Consider the following 20,915-nt stretch of genomic DNA (forward strand, 5'->3'; position numbering starts at 1 on the left):
CATTTTATATCACAGTCAAGGCGCATCACTAAGGAGGGCGCGCGCTTCAGATAGCCAGGGGGGCTGACTGCTGAAGCAACCCTGAGCTCCTGTCCGTGACGACGCGAGCGTCAGCGGGACAGAGCCAACCACAGCCACCGTCATTTGCTCACAAGAACACCAACAACACGATGACGCTCGACATACCCTCTATTGGGTTTCCAGCGCTTCTCGCGGTCCACGCGAGCCTGGATTCGCTCCCACGCGGATTTGCTTGCATCTGCTTTAATGGTCGTGGGGGGGAAAGTGAGCGGCGTGGGGCGACTGTGGAGGAACATGCTGATGCGCAGAGGGAGGAAAGTGGGTATGCCAGAGCTCCAGGGATGCGCCCAGAATAACGCATCTTGGAAGTTGTGTTACCCGAATGCTTCTGCGCTTTAACCAGCAGGAAAGCTTCATAGATGATCATTCTCTGCGCGACTCTGTGGATTTGGTTCACTGAGGACCGTATGAAGACCAGACATGGCCGTGGCAAATATGGTGTTCTCTGACGTGGAAAGTTTTCTGGACTCGCACCCAGAGTTACTCGAGGATTACTTGAATAGAAAGGGGAATTACGGCATAGTGGAGAAATGGCTCAAGAACCAGCGGGCGACTAAAAGCGCGGCCGCCGCGGCTCCCACCGGGGCGCGAGAGGACAAGAGCCACGCGCGCACGGACAGCTGGGCGAGCAAATGCGACGGGCTGCAGCGGCGAGCCTCGCAGAAGGAGCTGCGCAAAACTTTCGCCCGGTCCAAGGCCATCAACGTCAACAGGACATACGACGAACACGTGAACTCCCGGGCCCAGGAGCCGCTGACGAGCATGCGGAGGAGAGCGCTGCTGAGGAAAGCCAGCTCTCTGCCGCCGACCACTGCGCACATCCTGAGCGCGCTCCTGGAGTCCAGAGTCAACATCCCCCAGTACCCGTCCACGGCCGTGGATTTCAAATATTACCTCAAGGCGCACAACGAGAGGGAGTTCTTCCTGGAGCTCGTGAAAGACATATCGAATGACTTGGATCTAACGAGCCTCAGCTACAAAATCCTGGTGTTCGTGTGCATTATGGTCGATGCGGACCGGTGCTCCCTGTTTTTGGTGGAGGGGACCGGCAACAAGAAGACGCTGGTGTCCAAATTCTTCGACGTGCACGCGGGCACCACGGTGCTGCCGTCGATGAATTCGGATGAAGTTCAGGTGCCGTGGGGAAAGGGGATCATCGGATACGTGGCCGAGCACGGGGAGACGGTGAACATTCCCGACGCCTATCAGGTGCCTGACCCACTTTGTGCACACGCGCGTTTGTGTCACGTCACACACCAGCCCGTTATTTCACGAACAGCTGAGCACGGTCAGCTGGACGGGGCTCGTGTCAAACCACTGGCTCGAACTCAACTTAACGGGGAAGTGAGAGCGCTCACCGTCTCCTTGTAATAAGTGTGAAGTCGATCTTACAGAGCGGATCTTGACGTCGTGTCTGTGTCGTGGGCGCTGCTTTGTAAGACTCCGATTCCTGATGAGCTACGCTTTTTTTTCCGGCGCCGTCATCAGAAAGGAGAAGGTGGACGCGACCTGTCACGGCGAGTGCTTACAGTGTGTCTGTGTTGCAGGATCGCCGGTTCAGCGATGAAATTGACAAGCTGACCGGGTACAAGACCAAGTCGCTCCTGTGCATGCCCATTCGCAACAGCGACGGGGAGATCATCGGAGTGGCGCAGGCCATCAACAAGACCTCGAGCGGCGAACTCTTCACTGAGGATGATGAAAAGGTAAAGTTGTGACGAGTTTACAGCTGGCGTGACACACAGTAAGCTGGGTGAACATCCAATGATACTGTAGCATATAAAGTTCAAATTCAAAGGGGAATAATACATGTACGCAAACAGTCTCATCAAATCATCACCATCTTCAGCATCCTCAAAACTGAGTTCATCTAAGGCACCTTTTTCTATTATGAATCATCTAAAAGCTCAAAGGGAGATGGCAAATATTGTGGTATTCAGTTTTTTGTTTAATATTTATTGTTTAATAGCCTTACTAGTATCATCATAGAGGCACATTTGAATAGAGGCAGCCCACATCTACTGTAGCTCATGCACTCAGTTGCTCTCTTGCTGCAGCTTTGAGCCCCTAAAGGCTAGAAAAGATGAAACACGCAGCACAAGGCTTGTGTGTTTTTATTTCACCGTTAAATTTTAATATTACAAATGACGGGAGCTTTTGATTTTGCTACGTTTTTCTCTTGGAGCTTCTGAGTCGGAACGCTGTTGTCATAAACGCCTCCCTGGATTTTGTCCGTTGGTCATAAACAGATGCAAATGATAAATTCCCCGTTCTTTCCCTTGTTTTGAGCACATTTCACATTGCATTACCGTCATACTAATGCCTGGGATGGCTTTAGCTGAATTAGTAATGAAGTGAAATGCTAGCATCACAGAAAGTTCCCTGCACAACACAACTACAACCCTGCTGTTATCAAAGACCCTGTGACAAACGTACAGCACAGCTTCCAACGCTTTAAATGATGCTGCAGTAGCAAATATAATCAGATGATGACAGATTTATTATTCCTTTATCATAACTATGTACTAAGAGCTCATAGGGTATTAAATGCATTATATGGCACGTTTTAAGTCCCAGAGTACCAAATTCTTGCCTGTTAACTGTGTTCTGCAGGAGTGGATCATATTTCAACCATATTTAATTATCCTCTCACATCTTCTGTAAGGAATATAGCTAGAGATGTAATATCTATACCACTCTATCTCCTTGGCTTGGTTTCAACACCTGTGTGTGTTGTGCCAAGCTGCAAACAGAGCCAAACATACTGTATGGACTTAAATAGGACTACATCATTACAGGATAACAATCAAGGTGTTGTTACATGTGTTAAGACACAAGCTTAGTGTAAATAATGAGGACGTTTGAGTAGCAGAGTTTTAAAAACAAGAAAAACATAAACCAATCAATCAGTCGTAATACAACAGGACCAGATAGACGGCTGCTTAGGATTTGCCCTGAATGCAGCTACTTCTCCGCTTGAATTCTTGTTTGAAGTGAAGACTCACGACACAGTGATTCATAACAACACGGCTTCCCACCAACGGTACAAAACTGAATCCTGCCATTAAACAGTCAGCTCAGATCTGAACACAGCCGTCCTGTAGGTGAGCTGCTCCTGCCTCGGACTGATACAATGCTGAGTTGATGCAATTGTTCCCTGATAGAAAATCAATAAGAGCTAATTCAGTCTGGGGGCAGATGTGCAGAAACTTATAGCATGATATGAGCGTATTTTTGTGAATGATGAGGGATTAAGTGAGTTTAAGCCCTATTGTTGGAGTGTTTGAAGGCCGTTAGTGCAGCCATTGGTGCCACTTTCCTGCCTCAATGACTGACACACAGTAAAACATGTGCCTCTGTTATTTGGACCGACTGCATTTGTTTCAAACGCACTTTGTTAGAAGGAACAGTGACTTGCTGCCCACGGCCTCAGCTCCTCAGAGAACATCATTACAGGGGGCAAGATCTGTAGCCATTCAGCGAACAGCGCAAATGATTTTTCTCTTTTTGTGCCAATAGAGGAGTTTAGTGTTTTTCAGTTTGCAGCAGCCTTCAAGGATTTTTACCACGTTTATGTGTGTGTGTGCGTGTGTGTGTGTGTGTGTGTGTGTACTTTAGAAATGCTTTGACGCTAAATGAAAGGAAAATAAATCTCAGCTTTTCACCCATTTGAAATAAAGAGATAGCCTTCAAACATACTGTACGTGTCACAGATAAAGACTCTAAAGCCTGTAACTTCATCACCGCTGCCGCCAAGAACAGACGCCTCACGAGTCTGAACAATTGAGTACAGTTCAGTGAAAACATAACACGCTCATATTATGTTATCTGATGAAACACAAAGGATGACTGATGACATTCAGCTTCCCATAAATGGCCTCTGATATACATAAAGTCTTATTGCGCCTTCTCCGACCTTTACTTTCACTTTCAGCTCCTGCTCCTGCTGTGCCTTCGGTTTTGCCTTCAGCAAGTAAAACGCTGCAGGCATTCAGGCCAGGTGGACTCAGCCTTGACTTAACTTGATTATCTGCCTCTCTTTGTGTGCAAGAATGCACTGTTGAACTCATCACCACCCAGAGGCCTCGGAGGACCGGCGAGAACAACTGCAGTGAAGGTCACATGAATTCTTTCCTCCGTGGGACAACGTGGGCGTCGCTGTAAAAGTCAGAAACCAAGCGAGGACGTTACCAGAGCAAAGAGAGAGAGAAGAGATTATACACATTATAATATAAATATTTGTTCAGCCAAATACTTCAGATTGTCTATTTTACAGTATGGTTGTATTTGTAAATGCAGCCTGAGCTTTCTGACCTGGCGCCTGTTTTCCTCTCGAACGGTTCAAGTATTTTCTGCACATTTTGCGCGTTTCACAGTCAAGAGCTGCAGCTTACTTGAACCATGACGCCCTGGAAAAGTTTCACCCTGTTTTTTTTTTTTTTTTATTGTGACCTCCCGATCGCTCCGAGCACCTGCAGCGTGTGGAACAATTGCATTACTTATGGATAGCAGCTATTGAACGACACTCCCGGTGCAGTGTTTACTAGCTATGTTGTATCGGTGCCCATAAATTATAGCCCGTCAATGTTCCGCGTTTTAAATGCTGCGTTCTTGTGTGAAGGGAGAAAATGAAGCCGGCTCACGACGTGCGTCCACATATTCGTCTCTGAATCGCTGGGACGTGTCGACGAGTAGAATCCTATTGCATGAATATTTAATGTCACATTCAAAAGAAGCAGTCATTGCTAAGTGTATTTGCAAAAAAACGCTGTGCGCTTTGCTGACACAGTGCCGGAAAGTCCCACGTGGGGAGGAAGCGAGGACATGCGGAGCCTCGCGTTCCTCTGCACCTTATGCACCAAGTGTGCTTTAAATCAACCGGTCGCCGCTGTTCTTGGAATTGGAGAAATGAAGCGACGGTTTACGTGATTTAGCTCATATGAAATGTCACTTGTGCAGGAGGAAGTCGTTAAGGTTGGAGCAAGTGATTGTCCCCGAGGCCCCGACCGGTTAGCTTCATTATTAAATCACTCTTCACCGGTCAGTCCACAGGTCTCTAGACAAAAACACTGTGCTTGTAATACAACTGTGTGCATAATGGCTTTTCTCAGATCCATAGCCAAAGCCCTGTAATTCAGCCTGCTAATGAATCTGCCCCCGCTGGGAGTATTGATGGCCCCCGCCTTTCTGGAGGACTATTATTAGAGAATTCCATAGGACAGCGTTCATGTGCTGTATGGAATCATTTATAAGATCTCGTCTCATATGAATATATGAAAAACATTTAAAAAATATTTAATGAACGTTCTGCCTGAGGTGGGTTTACTCATACAGGGTAATGTGATAATTGCGATATAGCTCCAGTAGCTTTGGCGTTTTTCGCCTCGCTGTGGCCAACGCGTGCTTCCAAACAGTAGAAACTGAGGAGAAGCTGCGAACCCGGGAGAGCTGTTTGCTTCTGAAGACAAGTCGTAGCAATTAGAGCAGGGCTCCTCAGGCTTGTTTTTGTCTGTGATGTCACTTAAAGTCCACTGTTCAGGACTTTTGCAATTAGACTTGTCAAGTTGTCGAGCTTTTAATAATCACACGCTCCCAGTTTATTATATGGAAAAAGTAGCATGCTTTAAAAACGTTTTGCATGAGTTTGTCAGCATTTCCTTAACACAAACTAACTCTACTTAAACTATAAGATGATCTGACTGATATGTAACTGCTGCATTAGGTTTGCTGAAAGGTCAAAGGGCCCTGACTGTGTCTGTATCAGCAGCCACAGCTGAGTAACTTCCCATTCACGTATTGTTGCCGTGTCCTCACCCTCCGCTCGCACTAAAAGCTGGTAAACATCAGGGGCTTTGTTGTACCGATTGTGTCGTTTGCACAGCAGCCAGACGCTAAAGGTGGATAAATAAACAAGGAACTTCGACGCTAATGATTTCATATTATAGGTGCGATCAGATAGGACTACACTGTGTATGCAGCCTGTGTTCACATCCCAGCTGTTGCATGTTGGTGCTTTGACTGAGAGAAAGCCAATTCCAAACAGGGGAGACATTGATTCCATTTCAAAATGCATATTAACTATAGTCATTAGTCCAAGTGATTACATTATTTATATGAAGAAAATATAAAGAAATTAATACATTTATGCTGTTGCCCAAGGCAGAGGCTGGTCAAAGTCAGTCAAAAGGTAAAATGCCAGTTGAATTGATTTATTTGTTCTAGGAAGAAGTAATGCTCAGAAAAGGCCATTTCTTATTTGTTCCAATTCCAAAAACTTGAGTCGCTCATTTTATCTGTTAATAGATTTCAAGCCAGTTCTAAAGTGTAGTTCTAGATAACTTTAGTTCTAGATACTTAAAACGGTGACGGCTGGAATGAACGCGCGGTCACGGTGCCAATGACGTTCAATGTCTCCACAGGTGCTTCAAATGTACCTGCCCTTCTGTGGCATTGCCATCTCCAACGCCCAACTCTTCGCCGCCTCCAGGAAGGAGTATGACAGAAGTCGGGTAAGGGCCGCGGGCCAGCCCGTCCCCCCATGGGCTCAGCAGTTCCTCCCCCGGTGCTGACACCGAGCCTGGCTATTGATCAGTAGCAGCACACTTGCTGCGACTGCAGTAGCACCTCCGATCGGAACGCAGCCCTGTACAGTCTGTGGGGGGGGGGGGCATGAAATGTTAAGAGATGCACTAACTCGTGTCACGCATTGATCTGTAATGGAGGAGAAATGGCTTTGCACCATTTGATTTGTTTGTGCTTGTGTGTTAAATTGGATCGGCACCGCTCCAGAGACGGGGCCTAATTTATTTTCATTGGCAAAGCTAATCGTCGTACTCTATAATGTCCCGCTGATCATAATAATAATAATAATCATGTTAGTACAGCTGAGTGCGGCAGAGCATTATTTAAGGGCCTCTGCCAATAGAAGCACATTTCTTCTTTAGTGCGTTTTGCTTTGCCGACTTCTAGCCTTGTCGTTTGTGTGTCGCTGACGCTCAGGCGCTCTTGGAGGTGGTCAACGACCTGTTCGAGGAGCAGACCGACCTGGAGAAGATCGTCAGGAAGATCATGCACCGCGCCCAGACGCTGTTGAAGTGCGAGCGCTGCTCCGTTCAGCTGCTGGAGGACATCGAGTCACCGGTACGGGCTCCATTCGCCTGATCCCTCCATCTCTGTAGCTGTTAATAACAGGGTAATAACATCTCCCGTTCTCAATCTCGCAGGTGGTGAAGTTCACGAAGTCATTTGAGCTTCTGTCTCCCAAATGTAGCGCAGACACTGAGAGCAGGTACGTGTGGTGATTAAGTGTTAAGCTCTACCGTGCTCTGTGTTAACAGCTGGCCTGATGAACAACATTCGCCTTCCTTTTCGCTCTTTCTCACGCGAGTAACCTTTTCATTAAATTGTCAAAGCTCCACTTTTGTTTGCCCTTGGCACCGCGGCACCTGTGTTCGAATCTGTAAAGCTTCCGTCAAGGACAAAGAAAATGAGGGAAGTGCAATAATTGAATATTCTATATCGACGTGGGAGTAATATGCAAGTTCTGAATACAATTCATGCTGTAGGAGTCCTACTTAATTGGGTTTTTGCCTCGTCTTTCCGCGGCTGGGCATGGGTGAGTGGAGAAGGAGAGCTTTATTATTGTGTGGGATGTTTATGGATGACAACCAGCGCTGAATGGAAGACAAATTATGCCCCAGTCTAGCAGCTGCTGGAACTTTGAGGCAACAGTTTTAAATAAATAAATAATCTGAATAATAAAAACACAAAAACTGGGCACAGAAACTACTGACTCCATTCTATTACTGCAGTAATTTCCAGCAATAAACGTTTAAATCAAGCTAAGACGAGTGAGTACAGCGTCCCCACGGCGACGACGCTCCTCCTGAAGGTGTTGACCAACGAGAGCCGGGCCTCAAGATCCATGGGTGTAATTAGGTAAATAAATTTGGTGTCAAAAGACAAGTGCACCGTAGGTTGTGTAATGTGCCTCACAATCCCCAGCTGCCCCCACAGGGAGGACAAACGACAGGGGCGAGAGAGGGAGAGAGAGAGGGAGAGGGAGAGAGAGAGAGAGAGAGAGAGAGAGAGAGAGAGAGAGAGAGAGAGAGGGAGAGAGAGAGAGAGAGAGAGTTGTTATGGCTCCCATGAGGTTTATTACCTGCCACACTGTGAGGCTCACTCCTAAACGTGGCGATGTGTCTAGATCAGATGGATCCAACAGATATGGCATCAGCGCATCCACAGATTTATCCTGGTGTTGAAAGACGAGGCGAAGAGAATCCCGGGGGCTCACGACTTCGTGAGCTGCCGCAGGAACTGCTGAGTGCAACTGTCATCAGATACCCAAAACCACGTTACAGAACGTGAATTTTCTTTTTTCTGACGATAACAGTTTCTTTTCTTGACCCTAGTTTCAAAGACAGCATGGAGAAGTCGTCCTACTCGGACTGGCTCATCAACAACAGCATCGCGGAGCTGGTGGCCTCCACTGGACTGCCCGTGAACATCAGCGACGCCTATCAGGACCCGCGCTTTGATGCTGAGGTAAACGCTGGCTGATGATGATGATGATGATGAAGCCGTGTGGAGGGTGATTATACACGTACATCCCCGGAAGCACTGCTTCCATTCACTTGTGTTGAGTCACGTGACTCCACTATGGGATGTCACACTTTGATGCAACAGGAGAAGTCATTTATGACTAATCAATGTATTATAGGTGTGGTGACTTATACATCCATGTGTGTTTTATGATGTGGGTGGCTGCTAACACACGCCGTCTATCTTCTCCTCAGGCAGATCAGTTCTCAGACTTCCACATCCGCTCCGTGCTTTGTGTTCCCATATGGAACAGCAACCACCAAATCATCGGTAAGTGGTCTGCTCGTAAACCTGGCTCTCCGTCGTGGTGGAGGATGAGCGCTGGGGTTTGGTGCATCTGCTGTGTCCTGTGATGCTGTTATTGTGGAAAACCCAGCGCTAACTCTGTTACACAGCTGGAGATCCTTTTTTTTTCTGGCTGTGTGGTTTGTGCTTGTGAATCAGCCCCAGGTCAATGCCACGCTGACACTCTGATAAATCATTGATCTCCAGACTGGTTTTGGTGCTGGATATTGCAGGGACGAGCGGAGGCATCGGCTCCTCTTGCTTCGCTGGGATCTGACACAGGAAGCCATTAGTTTCATTTGAGTGCTGGGCAATTAGCATATCAGATAGTTGGTTAATCTGTGTGTGTGTGTGTGTGTGTGCGTGTGTGTGTTCTGCGTAGGTGTAAGTATATTTGTTGGAGGGAGGAGGGAGACGACAGAGAGGGTGAGGGGGAAAGGAATTGCAGTGTGTGTGGGTGGAACCTGAGGATCTGGAGTGAAAACCATTATACAAACAAAGCAGCAGGGGATGAAATATTCAGGCGAAAGATAGGCTTTGGTTGGAAAATTAATGTTCACGTACCATCTGCACTGGCTACAGACACCTCCCTCAGAACGCAACAAAAGGAGATGTTTTCCCCACTCGAGAAATTTAACGTCAAATTAATTTCAGCCCAGCGCTTCCTCCTGCGACGTTGACTTCAATAGACACAGCTGGCGCCGTTTTTTCTCATGATGGATGTTTAAAGAAAAAAAGTTGGATTTACCGGCCCAGATGTCAAATTAAATTGAGGCCTTGCTTTGAATTCATTTGCTTTGGTGGACGGTGAATTGGACAGAAACGTGTATTAACCACAGTAGACGAGCAGCTTGTGGGCGATCACGTATTTCTGAAGTCCTAACAGGTGAATGCACTGCAGTGACCCCTCACAGTGCTCGTGATTCACTGGCACAGGACTCTGATGCTCTTTTAATTAGAAGCAGGTCACATGCACTCCAGCCTCAGCACTATTAAACTCAACGTAACGCGCTCAACCCCCCGCCGTGTGACTAAACGCAGCTCTTTGTCTCACAGGTGTCGCCCAAGTGCTCAACCGGCTCGACGGGAAACCCTTCGACGACGCAGATCAGCGTCTCTTTGAGGTATCGCTCGTTCCTGCACGAAGCATCCTGCGGCTGAATCGGATGCTGTTGTAGTTGAATGGTTGGGGTTTTTTTTTCTTCTTCTTCTTCTTCTTTTTTGTTTGTAGGCGTTTGTGATCTTTTGTGGACTGGGCATCAACAACACCATCATGTACGACCAGGTCAAGAAGTCCTGGGCCAAACAGTCTGTGGCTTTAGATGTAAGAACACAACATTATCACCTCCTCATAATAATAATAATAACAATAATAATAATAATAATGTTTATTATGCAAACCTTTACTTTGTAGGAACTAGTCTGTGCTTCTCCCAGCTTCCTCCTGACTCCTTTCGCATTGTGCTTACATTAGCTGTCTTAGCTGTGTATCCTGCTTGTTATTGTATTTTTATTAGGATAAAAAAGCCTGTATTTTCTTTCTCAGTCAACATATACTGCAGCGCTGCTGCCACAGCAGAGGATGACTGCTGCGTGGCTAATTCACGGCTCATTCTCTCCCAGGGCCCTTTGTGCCCGGCGCGTTTTCAAGTCTCATATTTCAACAGGAACGTAGAATGGGAAAGTGCTGATCTCTCTTTGTAGATAACCTTCTCACAAAGGTTTTATTGAAAATTAATGAGAGGCGGTGGAAAGCAATCGCTCATCCTCCCCGCAGCGCGCGCGGCCCATGCGGCGCTAGGTCCTCGGTCGACAATGAGGAGCGTTCAGGTGCGTTCCAGCGGTTTGCTTCCAGACAGGAGCAGTAGATAACAGAGAAGCGGAGCGGAGCAATATGCAGATGCGTCGCTTCTGGCAGCGCTGAATAAAGATGAGCGTTTATGATCAAATAAGCAACCGCAGGTCTGTGCGCAGCGGTCCTCTTAGGAGATGCGGCGGGGACGCGGTGATGGAACGAGGGCTGACGTCGCCGCTCCCGTGGACTCGCTCCGGAGGCGAGCGTTAACGTCGTCGTCTGGAAGATCCGCTGACGTGAACGGGCAGCGCGCCCCCGGCGGCGCATTCAGACGCACCGAGTGACACCGTGCCGTTGTGTTGCAGGTTCTGTCCTACCACGCCACGTGCTCCAAGACGGAGGTGGACAAATTCAAGGTAACACACAGACGCGGCTGTTTCCCCTCACAATAAACAGGGAGCTGAGAGAGTCAGTTCAACGCAGATATTAAAGTCACAACTCACCGCGCCGCTTGTTCGAACCACATTAACGTCCAAGTCCTTTCACAAACACATCCTTGAGCCCCTGGGTCAACGTTGAATTCGGGGCCTGTAGTTCATTTTGCGGCTTCACGTCCGGCGCCACGCGCGCACTCAGGGAAGTAAACGGTCGACTTTCATGCGCGAGAGTTTGCGTGTGCTCATTGGCGCTTTAATTAAGGTATCGTTTTCTCAATCAAATATCAATAACTCATGAAATTTAATGGGAACGACACGAATCGAAGGCGACTCGGTGCAGTTATTGGCAGTCTGTCTTTTAAACTTCATTTTCTACTTCTGCCACAGAAAAACATCGGGCCGCTCTAATCAATAGTGACTCATTATTAGTGCATTATTTATGAAGATGGAGAAATTAATATATCTGCATTTTTAATTTGGCCTGACATTTCTGAAATATAGATATGGCCACTTTTCCTCCGCTCTGTGCAGGACTTTCCCTTGTGGCCCCCACTACGGTGCCCCCCCCCCCCCCCCCCCATCCTTTCATAACTGCTCCACATATTACTACATCATGGCTGTGAATGAAGAGCGAGGACGGCGCCCGCTATTTGTGAAGGAGGACGAGCAGAGCTGCACTGACACAGATTCCCGTTCCGTGCACGCCCCCCCCCCCCCCCCCCCCCCTCCTTCCTCTCCCCCCTCATGTCGTAAACGCTGACTGGACCCATGAATGACAGATCTGCTCCTCGTGCTCATTAGACCACGCTGAAACGTAAAGACTAGAGGTCTTCGGCGTTCATTTTTACACTTTTAGCTCTGCAGAGCAGCGAACAATGAAGGTCTTTGTCGAAGCTCCTTCGTTAGCGCTCTGAATTATTCCTCTGAGTCTAAATTGGCGCGCCTGTACTCCTCCTGCACCCCGTGACCTCCTCACCCTCTAACCTCCCATTCTCCCTCCCTGCTGCTGGAAGCAGGCCGCCAACATCCCGCTGGTCTGTGAGCTGGGCATCGACAAGCTCTCCTTCGACGACTTCTCTCTGGACGTGGATGCCATGATCACGGCGGCTCTGCGGATGTTCATGGAGTTGGGAATGGTGCAGAAATTCAAGATCGACTACGAGGTGAGGCTTTCTGGCCCCTCTTTTTCCCCGCGTTGTCTCTGTTTTTTTTTGCCGCTGACCCGTCACCCCCCCCCCCCCCCCTCCCCCCGCAGACGCTGTGCAGATGGCTGCTGACGGTCAGGAAGAACTACAGGATGGTCCTGTACCACAACTGGCGGCACGCGTTCAACGTGTGCCAGTGCATGTTCGCCATGCTCACGGTAAAGACTGTGTTTTTTTTTTTTTTCTTTTATTCTTTAAGTGGTGACATCACCGCTGATTCTCCCACCGGCGGCTGATGCGACGAGACGAGCATCGGGTCGCGATGACCGTTCCCGCACAGCTATGACTGGGCTTTACTGACCAGCTGGACTCATCCAGTACCAGTCAAGCAGCCAGTCTGAGCCTGACACGAGCACTGAACGGTTCTAACTAACTACACATCCCGCCAGTTCTGAATCCAGACTTCCTCACATTCACGTAATCGGGCGCGGCATTAATGCGCGGCGTCCCATCTGAATTGATTACTTGCAGAGGGAACTGGAATCGCGGCGCGTAAGCTGTTTCCGGGCCCCTCCGCTCCACTGCCGTGTGCTTTAATGAGTGGGCCGAGGGCCATGCTATCTTTGCCGCTATCCCCACGATGACCCATAGTGACTCACTCAGCACACGGCCTCTGGAAGCCATTCATCCGGGCCATAAATCTCCCCGTGTGACTGCTGTGCTGCAGTCCCACTGGCGTTCGGGGAAGATACCGTTTCCAGGAGGATGCTGCGTTTGCTCCCATTTTTTATATATCGTGAGTGTGTTTCCTCATCACCCCCCTTTGTGCCAATCAGACGGCGGGTTTCCAGGAGACGCTGACCGAGGTGGAGATTCTGGCGCTGATAGTAGGCTGCGTGTGTCACGACCTGGACCACAGGGGCACCAACAACGCTTTCCAGGAGAAGTAAGTACCCCCCCACCCCCACCCCACCCCCCAGCACGCTCCATCCCACACGCTGCTCTCCTACCTGCAGCAGGAGTCGAGCCCAGAGCAGCGAGTCAAGCGGCGCGTTGTATAAGGCTTATGTAAGGACGTGCCTAACGAAGACGCCGTAAACAGTGCTGACTCTGAGCACATTTAGACGGGCAGCGATTATTGCGCTGCAGCTATTATAAGGCCGGCACCAAACATACTTGGGAGCCGCCCGGGAAGCGAATAGCGCCCGACGTTTATGTCGGGCCCCGATGAAAAGTTTTACCAATACTGTAGTTTTTAAGTGTGTTATTTTTAGCTGAATTGTCAGAATAGTGCACAGGTTGATGGAAAACAGAGGAAGCAATAAACGTCTTGTGGCCGATAAGAGACATTTACGCTGAGCGCATCCTGTTTAGAATGAAGAAGTCTGAGCCACGCGACGACGACATGTTTGTGATCAGGTCATGTAGAAACTCAATACTCTCAACTTAAAAAAAAAACAGACCATCTCCCATGCTTCACCTTTGGTTCAGTGGTGATTTCCTCATTTCATAATGGTTATGAAAATGTGAATTTGGTCATAATTTAGGTGCAGGATGAGTTATTGAGGACAGATTCTGGTTCTCAGTATTTGGAGAATGCTGATTATGTTTTTCCTCTCCTTTACTCCTGTGTGTGTGTGTGTGTGTGTGTGTGTGTGTGTGTGTGTGTGTGTGTGTGTGTGTGTGTCAGGACGGGCTCAGCTCTTGCTCTACTTTATGGGACCTCTGCTACACTGGAGCACCACCACTTCAACCATGCTGTTATGATCCTGCAGAGCGAGGTGCACGATGTTCTCACAGCACATCTGCTGCAATGCAGTTAACACAGAGCCTCCGCTGGCGCCAACCGCTGCACATTGTGCTAATGCAATTCACTACATATTAAAAGCCACGATCCAGTCGAGCAAACGCTTCCCAGGTTCAGGTTCTGCTTTCCAAAGTAGTACAGGACAAAACATTTGACTTCCTGTCGGCCTGAAGGAAGGAACCACGTGGTGCCTCAGCATCTTCAATATGGGAGTGAGTAAACAAATAGCTCCCGCTGCCCTCAGATCAATGTAATTACACAGGCAATGGATTCGCTGGTAATTAGTCAGCAGCGACGTCTTTGCAGGTGAATGGGTTTGCATGAGTTTATAAATAAAGAGGTTTCGAGGGCGCAGCTGAGACGAGGCTGAGCGCGGTCGCTTCCAGCGGCTTCACAAACCCGACAAATGTTTGTTTGGAGTCGTGTAATGGCGTCTGGCGATAATGGGTTGGTCCTATTAATACAGAACTGAAGAGGGTGGCAGATTGAAGTGGAAGAGGGAACTCAGCGTTCGGTCCAAAAGAAGCCTAATTAACCCCCCCCCCACCACCACCACTTCTGATTCGCTTCCTTCTGCCCGTCTCATTGTTTATTGTCCCTATGATTCTCTCATCCTTGTGTGTGTGTGTGTGTGCGTGTATGTGTTCACCGCTACATCATCCGCTTCCTCCCTGCGTTCAAACTGACCTCTAGGTATGAATGTAAATTAAATGCTGGCAGGAGGCCTGTGGAGGCCTGACCACGGAGGGCCTCCAGTGAGGGATGATGCTTATTTATGGAGAGCGGCTGTCGTCGCCCATCCTCCTCTCCCAAAACTTTATCACTGCATCTTCTAGCGCGACGCTTGCGTTTTTCAGATAATTAAAATCAGCAGTCATGTATAACGACTTAGCTGTGGACAAAGGCACAGTAACAGGTGTTTAGTTTAGAAACTTCCAGCCGCGTGAAATGTGATGAATAATTGATGCCAGGGCCGAGAGCCATCACTGCAGCCTCTTTGTGCGCCGTTAGAAACGTTATCTCTGTGTCTGTCTCCACAGGGTCACAATATCTTCTCCAACCTCTCGTCCACAGAGTACAGCGACCTCATGCAGCTGCTGAAGCAGTCGATTCTGGCCACAGACCTCACGCTTTACTTCGAGTAGGTTCCACTAGACGCGCTGATTATTACGCTTTTAAATCTTCTGCTATTGAGTTGTCCGACACTCCAGTGGGACTGTTTCCCAGGGATGCGTAGGTGTGCGGGCTTGTTGAGGCAACGCCGCCCCCTTGTGGACGTTGTGCTAGTTACACCTGCACGTGCTGTACCGTTATTGTTCCCCTGCAGGAACAGGAACACCTTCTTCGAGCTGGTCAGCAAAGGGGAGTACAACTGGAACGTGAAGGCGCACAGAGACATGTGCAGGTAACACCTTGCACAGGAAGCAGAGTCTTTGCTTCAGACAGCGGATGACGCAGGTTCTCCTTCACAGGTCCATGATGATGACAGCGTGTGACCTCGGCGCTGTCACCAAACCCTGGGAGACGTCCCGCAAGGTAAAAAACACAAGCCTTCCACACAGTAAAACATATTACAATATTTATTATAATATTTTTGTTCTGTTCTGGCTCTTCAGGTGGCAGAGTTGGTGACCAGTGAGTTTTTCGAGCAGGGCGACAGGGAGCGGTCCGAGCTCAAGCTCACGCCCTCCGTGAGTACGCGTCATCACGCGGGTGTAAGAGTGACCCAGGGAGGAGCAGGCTTCGCTCTTAAATAAGATGCTCGTTCATCCCGTCTCTAAAGCGGACGCTGCTGTCTGTCTGATCGAGCCGCTGACTAATCGAGCCGGGCCTCCTCCGTGATATAACTAATGCAGCAGCCTCGGGTCCGCCGCTCGTGTCGAACCTTTAGCGCTCAGCGTGTGGGTGTTGGATATTAAATATTAACTTCTAAGTCGGAGCCCGGTAACTATCTCTGCAGCGCAGCCTCGGCGGAACGAGCGCGAGCGGGGAGGACGGGCGAAACTGAACCTCGCTTCGTTTTTCCGCTCCGCTCGAGCGCGAGGCTGAACGTCCCTGTGGTCTTTGCGTTTCAGGCCATCTTCGACCGGAACCGGAAGGACGAGCTGCCGGGGCTGCAGCTGGAGTGGATCGATGGAATCTGCTCGCCGCTGTACGAGGTAACGGCGCCCGGCCTCGGCTCTGACATCAGCCGCAGCCATTGTTCCCTGCTGACGCCGGCGCACAAACATCCGCAGCAGCCGCTCAAGCCGCTGATTCCTGCCTGAAAAAGAAAATGGGCTGTTTGTTTCTTTCATTTTTTTTTAAATTCAAAGCTGTGAAACACGTTCAAGGCTTCATCGCGCTCTTTTGAGAGCAGCAGATATGAGGAACGCACTTTATGGCCCCCCCTCCAGATGCAACAAGGGCTGATTTTACTGTGGGCTCCCAGTTCAGCTCAGCTCAGCTTTCCACTTGGTGCTGTTTAACGTGGATCCGCCCCGTGTCCTTGCTGGTACAGCAGCCTTTGTGCGTGTGTCTGCATGACGTCAAGGGAGCCTCGGCGCCTCCCACCGCCAGCAGCAGCAGCAGCAGCAGCAGCTGTGTGGGAGGAAGGAGGCTGCCGGCTTTGTGAGGAGATCAGCTCTGTTCACAGAGATCAGGCAAATTCATGCACAGTTCATTCATCACTACAACGCCGGCTGATTGTGGCCGTTTAAGACGTGCCTCCGTCTTATTGGGAAGATTCACTCGCGTCTGCGGAGTTTTCCCGGGAATCGGCGTCAGGAGCCGAAGCCGGGCCGAGGTCGCGGCATTGTTACAGATGAAAAGCGGCGACATCAAAGCGGTGTGTGCCGTGCGCGTGGGGGGAGTGAGTGTGTGTGTGTGTGTGTGTGTGTGTGTGTGTGTGTGTGTGTGTGTGTGTGGGGGGTCTCGTCTCCTCGTCTCCTGATGTTTGGGGAATGCAGATACGGAGCTCACCATCGCACCGCTGCCAATTAAACTTGCAAGGAAGTTCAGAGGCGGCCGGGTTTTTGTCCGTGGGCGGCAGCAGAAGCTTGCGCTCTTGATCTCTGCTGATCTCCTCCTGGTGGCGGTTTCGCTACTTTGTGGAATATTAATCCCACCTTATATAACCTGGCTCCTTCATGCTCCGCCGTGTGCAGCTCCCTCGCTCTTCCTCCTCGGAGTCTACCTCAGCGGGATAATGATGCTGCACAAACCGTTGCCCACGCGTTGGTTTGGACTGTAGAAAAAGCCAGGAAACACGTGTGCATAAATGTGCATTACGTACATTTAAGTAAATACACACACAAACTTTAAATGACTGCTGATGTCACTTGTACAGTGTTTCCCCACTTAGCTTTTATTTCCATATGAAGCAGAGCTAATGAAACCATAACTAATTACTCTGATTCCTGGAAATCCAGTGGATGTAAAAAGACAATGTTAGTCCATCAAAGGCAACAAAAACTCCCCAGTCCTTCGGGTAATTTGTAAAAACGGTGGTCGACAGCTCTGACTGCAGCTCCTCACGCGGGACAAAGGCAGCTAATCTCAGTCACTCACAGGCTTCTAATCTATGAGGAGCAGCCATTGAGCGGCCTGCAGCTTTCGTCCCTGCGTGGTTTCATTTGTTTATAGGTTAATGCACAGCTTTTCTAGTGTGTCATCACATTAAAGGCACACATAAACAGAAAGCATCAGATTTGAAAGGTTAAATACCAGCTGATCATAAAACACACGTCTGCTCTCTTCTTTTAAGGATTTGTATTGAGAAATTCTTTACATTCTTTACTTCTTTTCATATTGCAATTATAATCTAATCAATGTATCTTGAAATTAGGCCAAATTATACTTATATATGAAAATATTAACCGTTGGTATGAAGCATCAAACTGTACTTTCATAACTAATAAAAACAATCTTCTCTGTCTCTTTGTCCCTCCAGACGCTGGTCAAGTTGAATTCTAAGCTTCAGCCGATGCTTGACATGATCAAAGTGAACAGGGGCAAATGGGAGGAGCTGAACAAGAAGAGACAAAGTGGCCAGAGCGCGTCGGCGCCGGCGGGTCCGTGCGGCGGTGATGGTTCCGAGCCCACCGGCTGCACCGCGGCCAAAGCAGGAAGCGGCGCCCGCTGCAGCAGCGGCTGCAGCAGCAGCAACGCTGCCGGTTCCCCCTCAGAACCCGTCAGTTAGCTTCGGCTGCCGCCGCGCAGGCTTCTTCTCCTTCAGGCTGCGACACGTGCAGTGCAGTGCATGCAGAGGTTCTTGGGCTCTGCTCCTCTTCGCTTTCGCTACCACAGACTCGGACCGGAGACTTTGCTTTAGACCTGGGCGCAGCGCTATCACAGGGGTTCTCCTGCTCCCGGCCGACGGAGCTCGGACACGATGACGGCACCAACTCAAACCACAGAGAGGTGTCAGCTGACACTGGTGTTGTGGGCGTCGCACAGGTTCGCAGCACAACTTGAGAGGAATCTGTCCGGTTGTGGATCACTGGATGTTTTTGTAAATTTGTAAATAGGTCACTGGGTTTGAAAACGATGTTATTTAAGCTGTTTAGGTCATACTATGTCTTTCGAGCTTCTGGCGGGTGAAGGAGTGTGGGAACAGCAGGACCTGTGACAGTGCTTGCAATGCAAACCGAGTGCGCCGCCCGCTCCCTTCCTGTGCCTTGTTTCAAGATCCTAATGAAAAATGCATGGCCTCCTCTCCAAGACTCTTAGACAGAAGGGAAATCCATGTTGGACCATCATGTATTTTTGCCACACTTTGTAATAATCTCAGTGACAGCAGTCATGTCTTGACCCATCAGCAACAAGGCATTAACATTCTGTGATATATATGAAATCTATTTTGCCCAGTTTTATAGACGCAGGGTCTCACTTGTCACACACAATGTGCCTTGATGAAGCTGTTAATTTCTGCAGAAGAAGCCCTTTCATCTACTGGTTGACTTTTGTTGAGCCCTTTTGGAAAACACTTGTATCCACGTTCTGGTTCTGGAGTCAGATGAGGAGATCAGCACCAGTCCCTCGACTGTTTCAGCAGCGGATCACCTGAATTTACAGCAAAGACCGGAAAGTCCAAGGGAAGTAAACCAAACAGCTGTGATTAAAATCACACAAAAATACATCAAGAAACAAGAAAAGTAAAGCAGACTTAATATGTGTCACATTTCACTAAACCAGACTGGACTTTGGTGTTTGCTGTGAATCAGCTGCTAGGCTGCCTAGCTCTAGCTTTATTCTAAGCATGATATGATGGTGATATCTTCTCATCTGCGCTACCATCAGAGTGAATTAGCCTTTAAAACATCAGACTTCTGCTTTAATTTTGGACCTTGTCTCCCTCAAATACGGAGACACAGAAACTTGCAGTACTGAAGTGCCCAAGTAATCACAAGCTATTATTTTCCTATTATTCTAGATATCATTTTTCCAGGTGGGGTTATGCCTTATGACTTGTGTTGTAGCTTTGTTAACTGGAGTTTAAAACGTGACTGTGCACATTGTTGGCATGGATCTGTGTGCTCTACTGTAATTTCTCTAAAGCCGAAGCAGGAGAATTTTCGAATTGCATGTTTAATGCAGTGTTCAGTTCAACCACTTGCTAGGGATGTAGCAAACGTGAGCCAACGAATACCTCGTGTTTTGAACTTCGTCAGTAAAACACCTTCTCTCACCGGGAAACGCATGAATTAAATTCTACTGCATCACGTGAAGGCCGCTGTTCTATTTTTCATTGTCACGTTGCTCCTGGTGTTTATACAGCAGCCTAAGCCGAGAGAAACCGAAGGCGAAGAGAGGAGGAAATAATAAAAACACGCTGCGACGTTTGTAAAGAAAGTTTTAGCTAAAAGATATTGAAGGTGTTTTTTTTCTGCACTTTAAGTATGTAAGTTTGGCCAAAGTGTCGTTTTCAATGCAGCATTTCCACTACTGCAAACCTCCAGGTTTTAAATGATTCTCGGTGCAGTGCTGCCCCCCTGTGGACAACTGGAAATGTACCTCCAAACTGTTACTCAATGAAATGCAGCACACAAGCTTCTTCCATTCAGATACATTTGAAGTCTTTTATTTATTTTTAATTTAGAATATGTTGCCACATCCTGTAAATTCACACACTGGTGGGCATTAACCACCATAGCTGCAGCGCATCGTTCAAGGCTGAGCTCCGCTGCTGTTGACGGGAGGCCGTGACGTCAGCAGGCAGCGTGTGGGCGGCAGCGTGGGTGAAGATGACTCCCAAATGAGCCGGTGTGGAGGGGAAAAACACGCCGAGCAACGCGGCTTTTAAAACCCCTCTCAGCTCAGGGTGGTGCGAACAAAAAGAGGCTCTGGGGCTTCTGCTGACCCAGTCGGCACCGCCTGCCAAAGTGAATCAAGGCAAAAGAGGAAGAGCTGAACAGGAAAGGATGAAGGGCAGACAGGAGCGTGTTGGAAGTTCAAAAATCAACAACCGGGATGTTTTAGCTCAATTTATTGCACAAACAGCCTTGACAAAATGTACTTGAATGTTACTACAGGTTCAAAGAGCAGTGGCGAATGACAAAAAATAGGTAGATTCATAGCGTTCGAAAGCTCTCACACGTTTGACACAAGGAAATGCCGACTGACATATGACAGGTCCAAAACGAGTCCTTTTATTTGGGGGAACCATGAAGCACGAAGACACTGTGGTCCGGGAAATGTGAAGGCGAGAATCCTCAGAACAAAAGCTCTTCACGCCTCCCCTCACATTGATGAAAGTCTGGTATCAAATAGTAACATTACAC

General features: G+C 48.6%; 1 protein-coding gene across 2 annotated transcripts; it reads left to right on the forward strand.

Annotated features, from left to right (window-relative positions):
- On the forward strand, window positions 1-19,862 carry pde11a (phosphodiesterase 11a). 2 transcript variants are annotated; one of them, XM_029136964.3, is made up of 20 exons: window positions 1-1,290; window positions 1,629-1,787; window positions 6,501-6,590; window positions 7,081-7,221; window positions 7,305-7,369; window positions 8,496-8,628; window positions 8,880-8,955; window positions 10,027-10,094; window positions 10,202-10,294; window positions 11,131-11,181; window positions 12,216-12,365; window positions 12,458-12,565; window positions 13,184-13,293; window positions 14,038-14,128; window positions 15,195-15,295; window positions 15,482-15,559; window positions 15,627-15,690; window positions 15,771-15,845; window positions 16,230-16,313; window positions 18,086-19,862. In XM_029136964.3, the coding sequence occupies exons 1-20, from the start codon at window positions 502-504 to the stop codon at window positions 18,332-18,334; spliced, it is 2,775 nt and encodes a 924-aa protein (XP_028992797.1). In that variant the 5' UTR covers window positions 1-501; the 3' UTR covers window positions 18,335-19,862. The 2 variants fall into 2 exon arrangements, with proteins under 2 accessions (XP_028992797.1, XP_028992798.1); XM_029136965.3 differs by having other exon boundaries at window positions 2-1,290; window positions 12,219-12,365.
- Window positions 19,863-20,915: the final 1,053 nt, after the last annotated feature.

The sequence above is a fragment of the Betta splendens genome, chromosome 21 (genome assembly GCF_900634795.4).
Source record: "Betta splendens chromosome 21, fBetSpl5.4, whole genome shotgun sequence".
In the NCBI taxonomy this organism is placed as follows: Eukaryota; Metazoa; Chordata; class Actinopteri; order Anabantiformes; family Osphronemidae; genus Betta; species Betta splendens.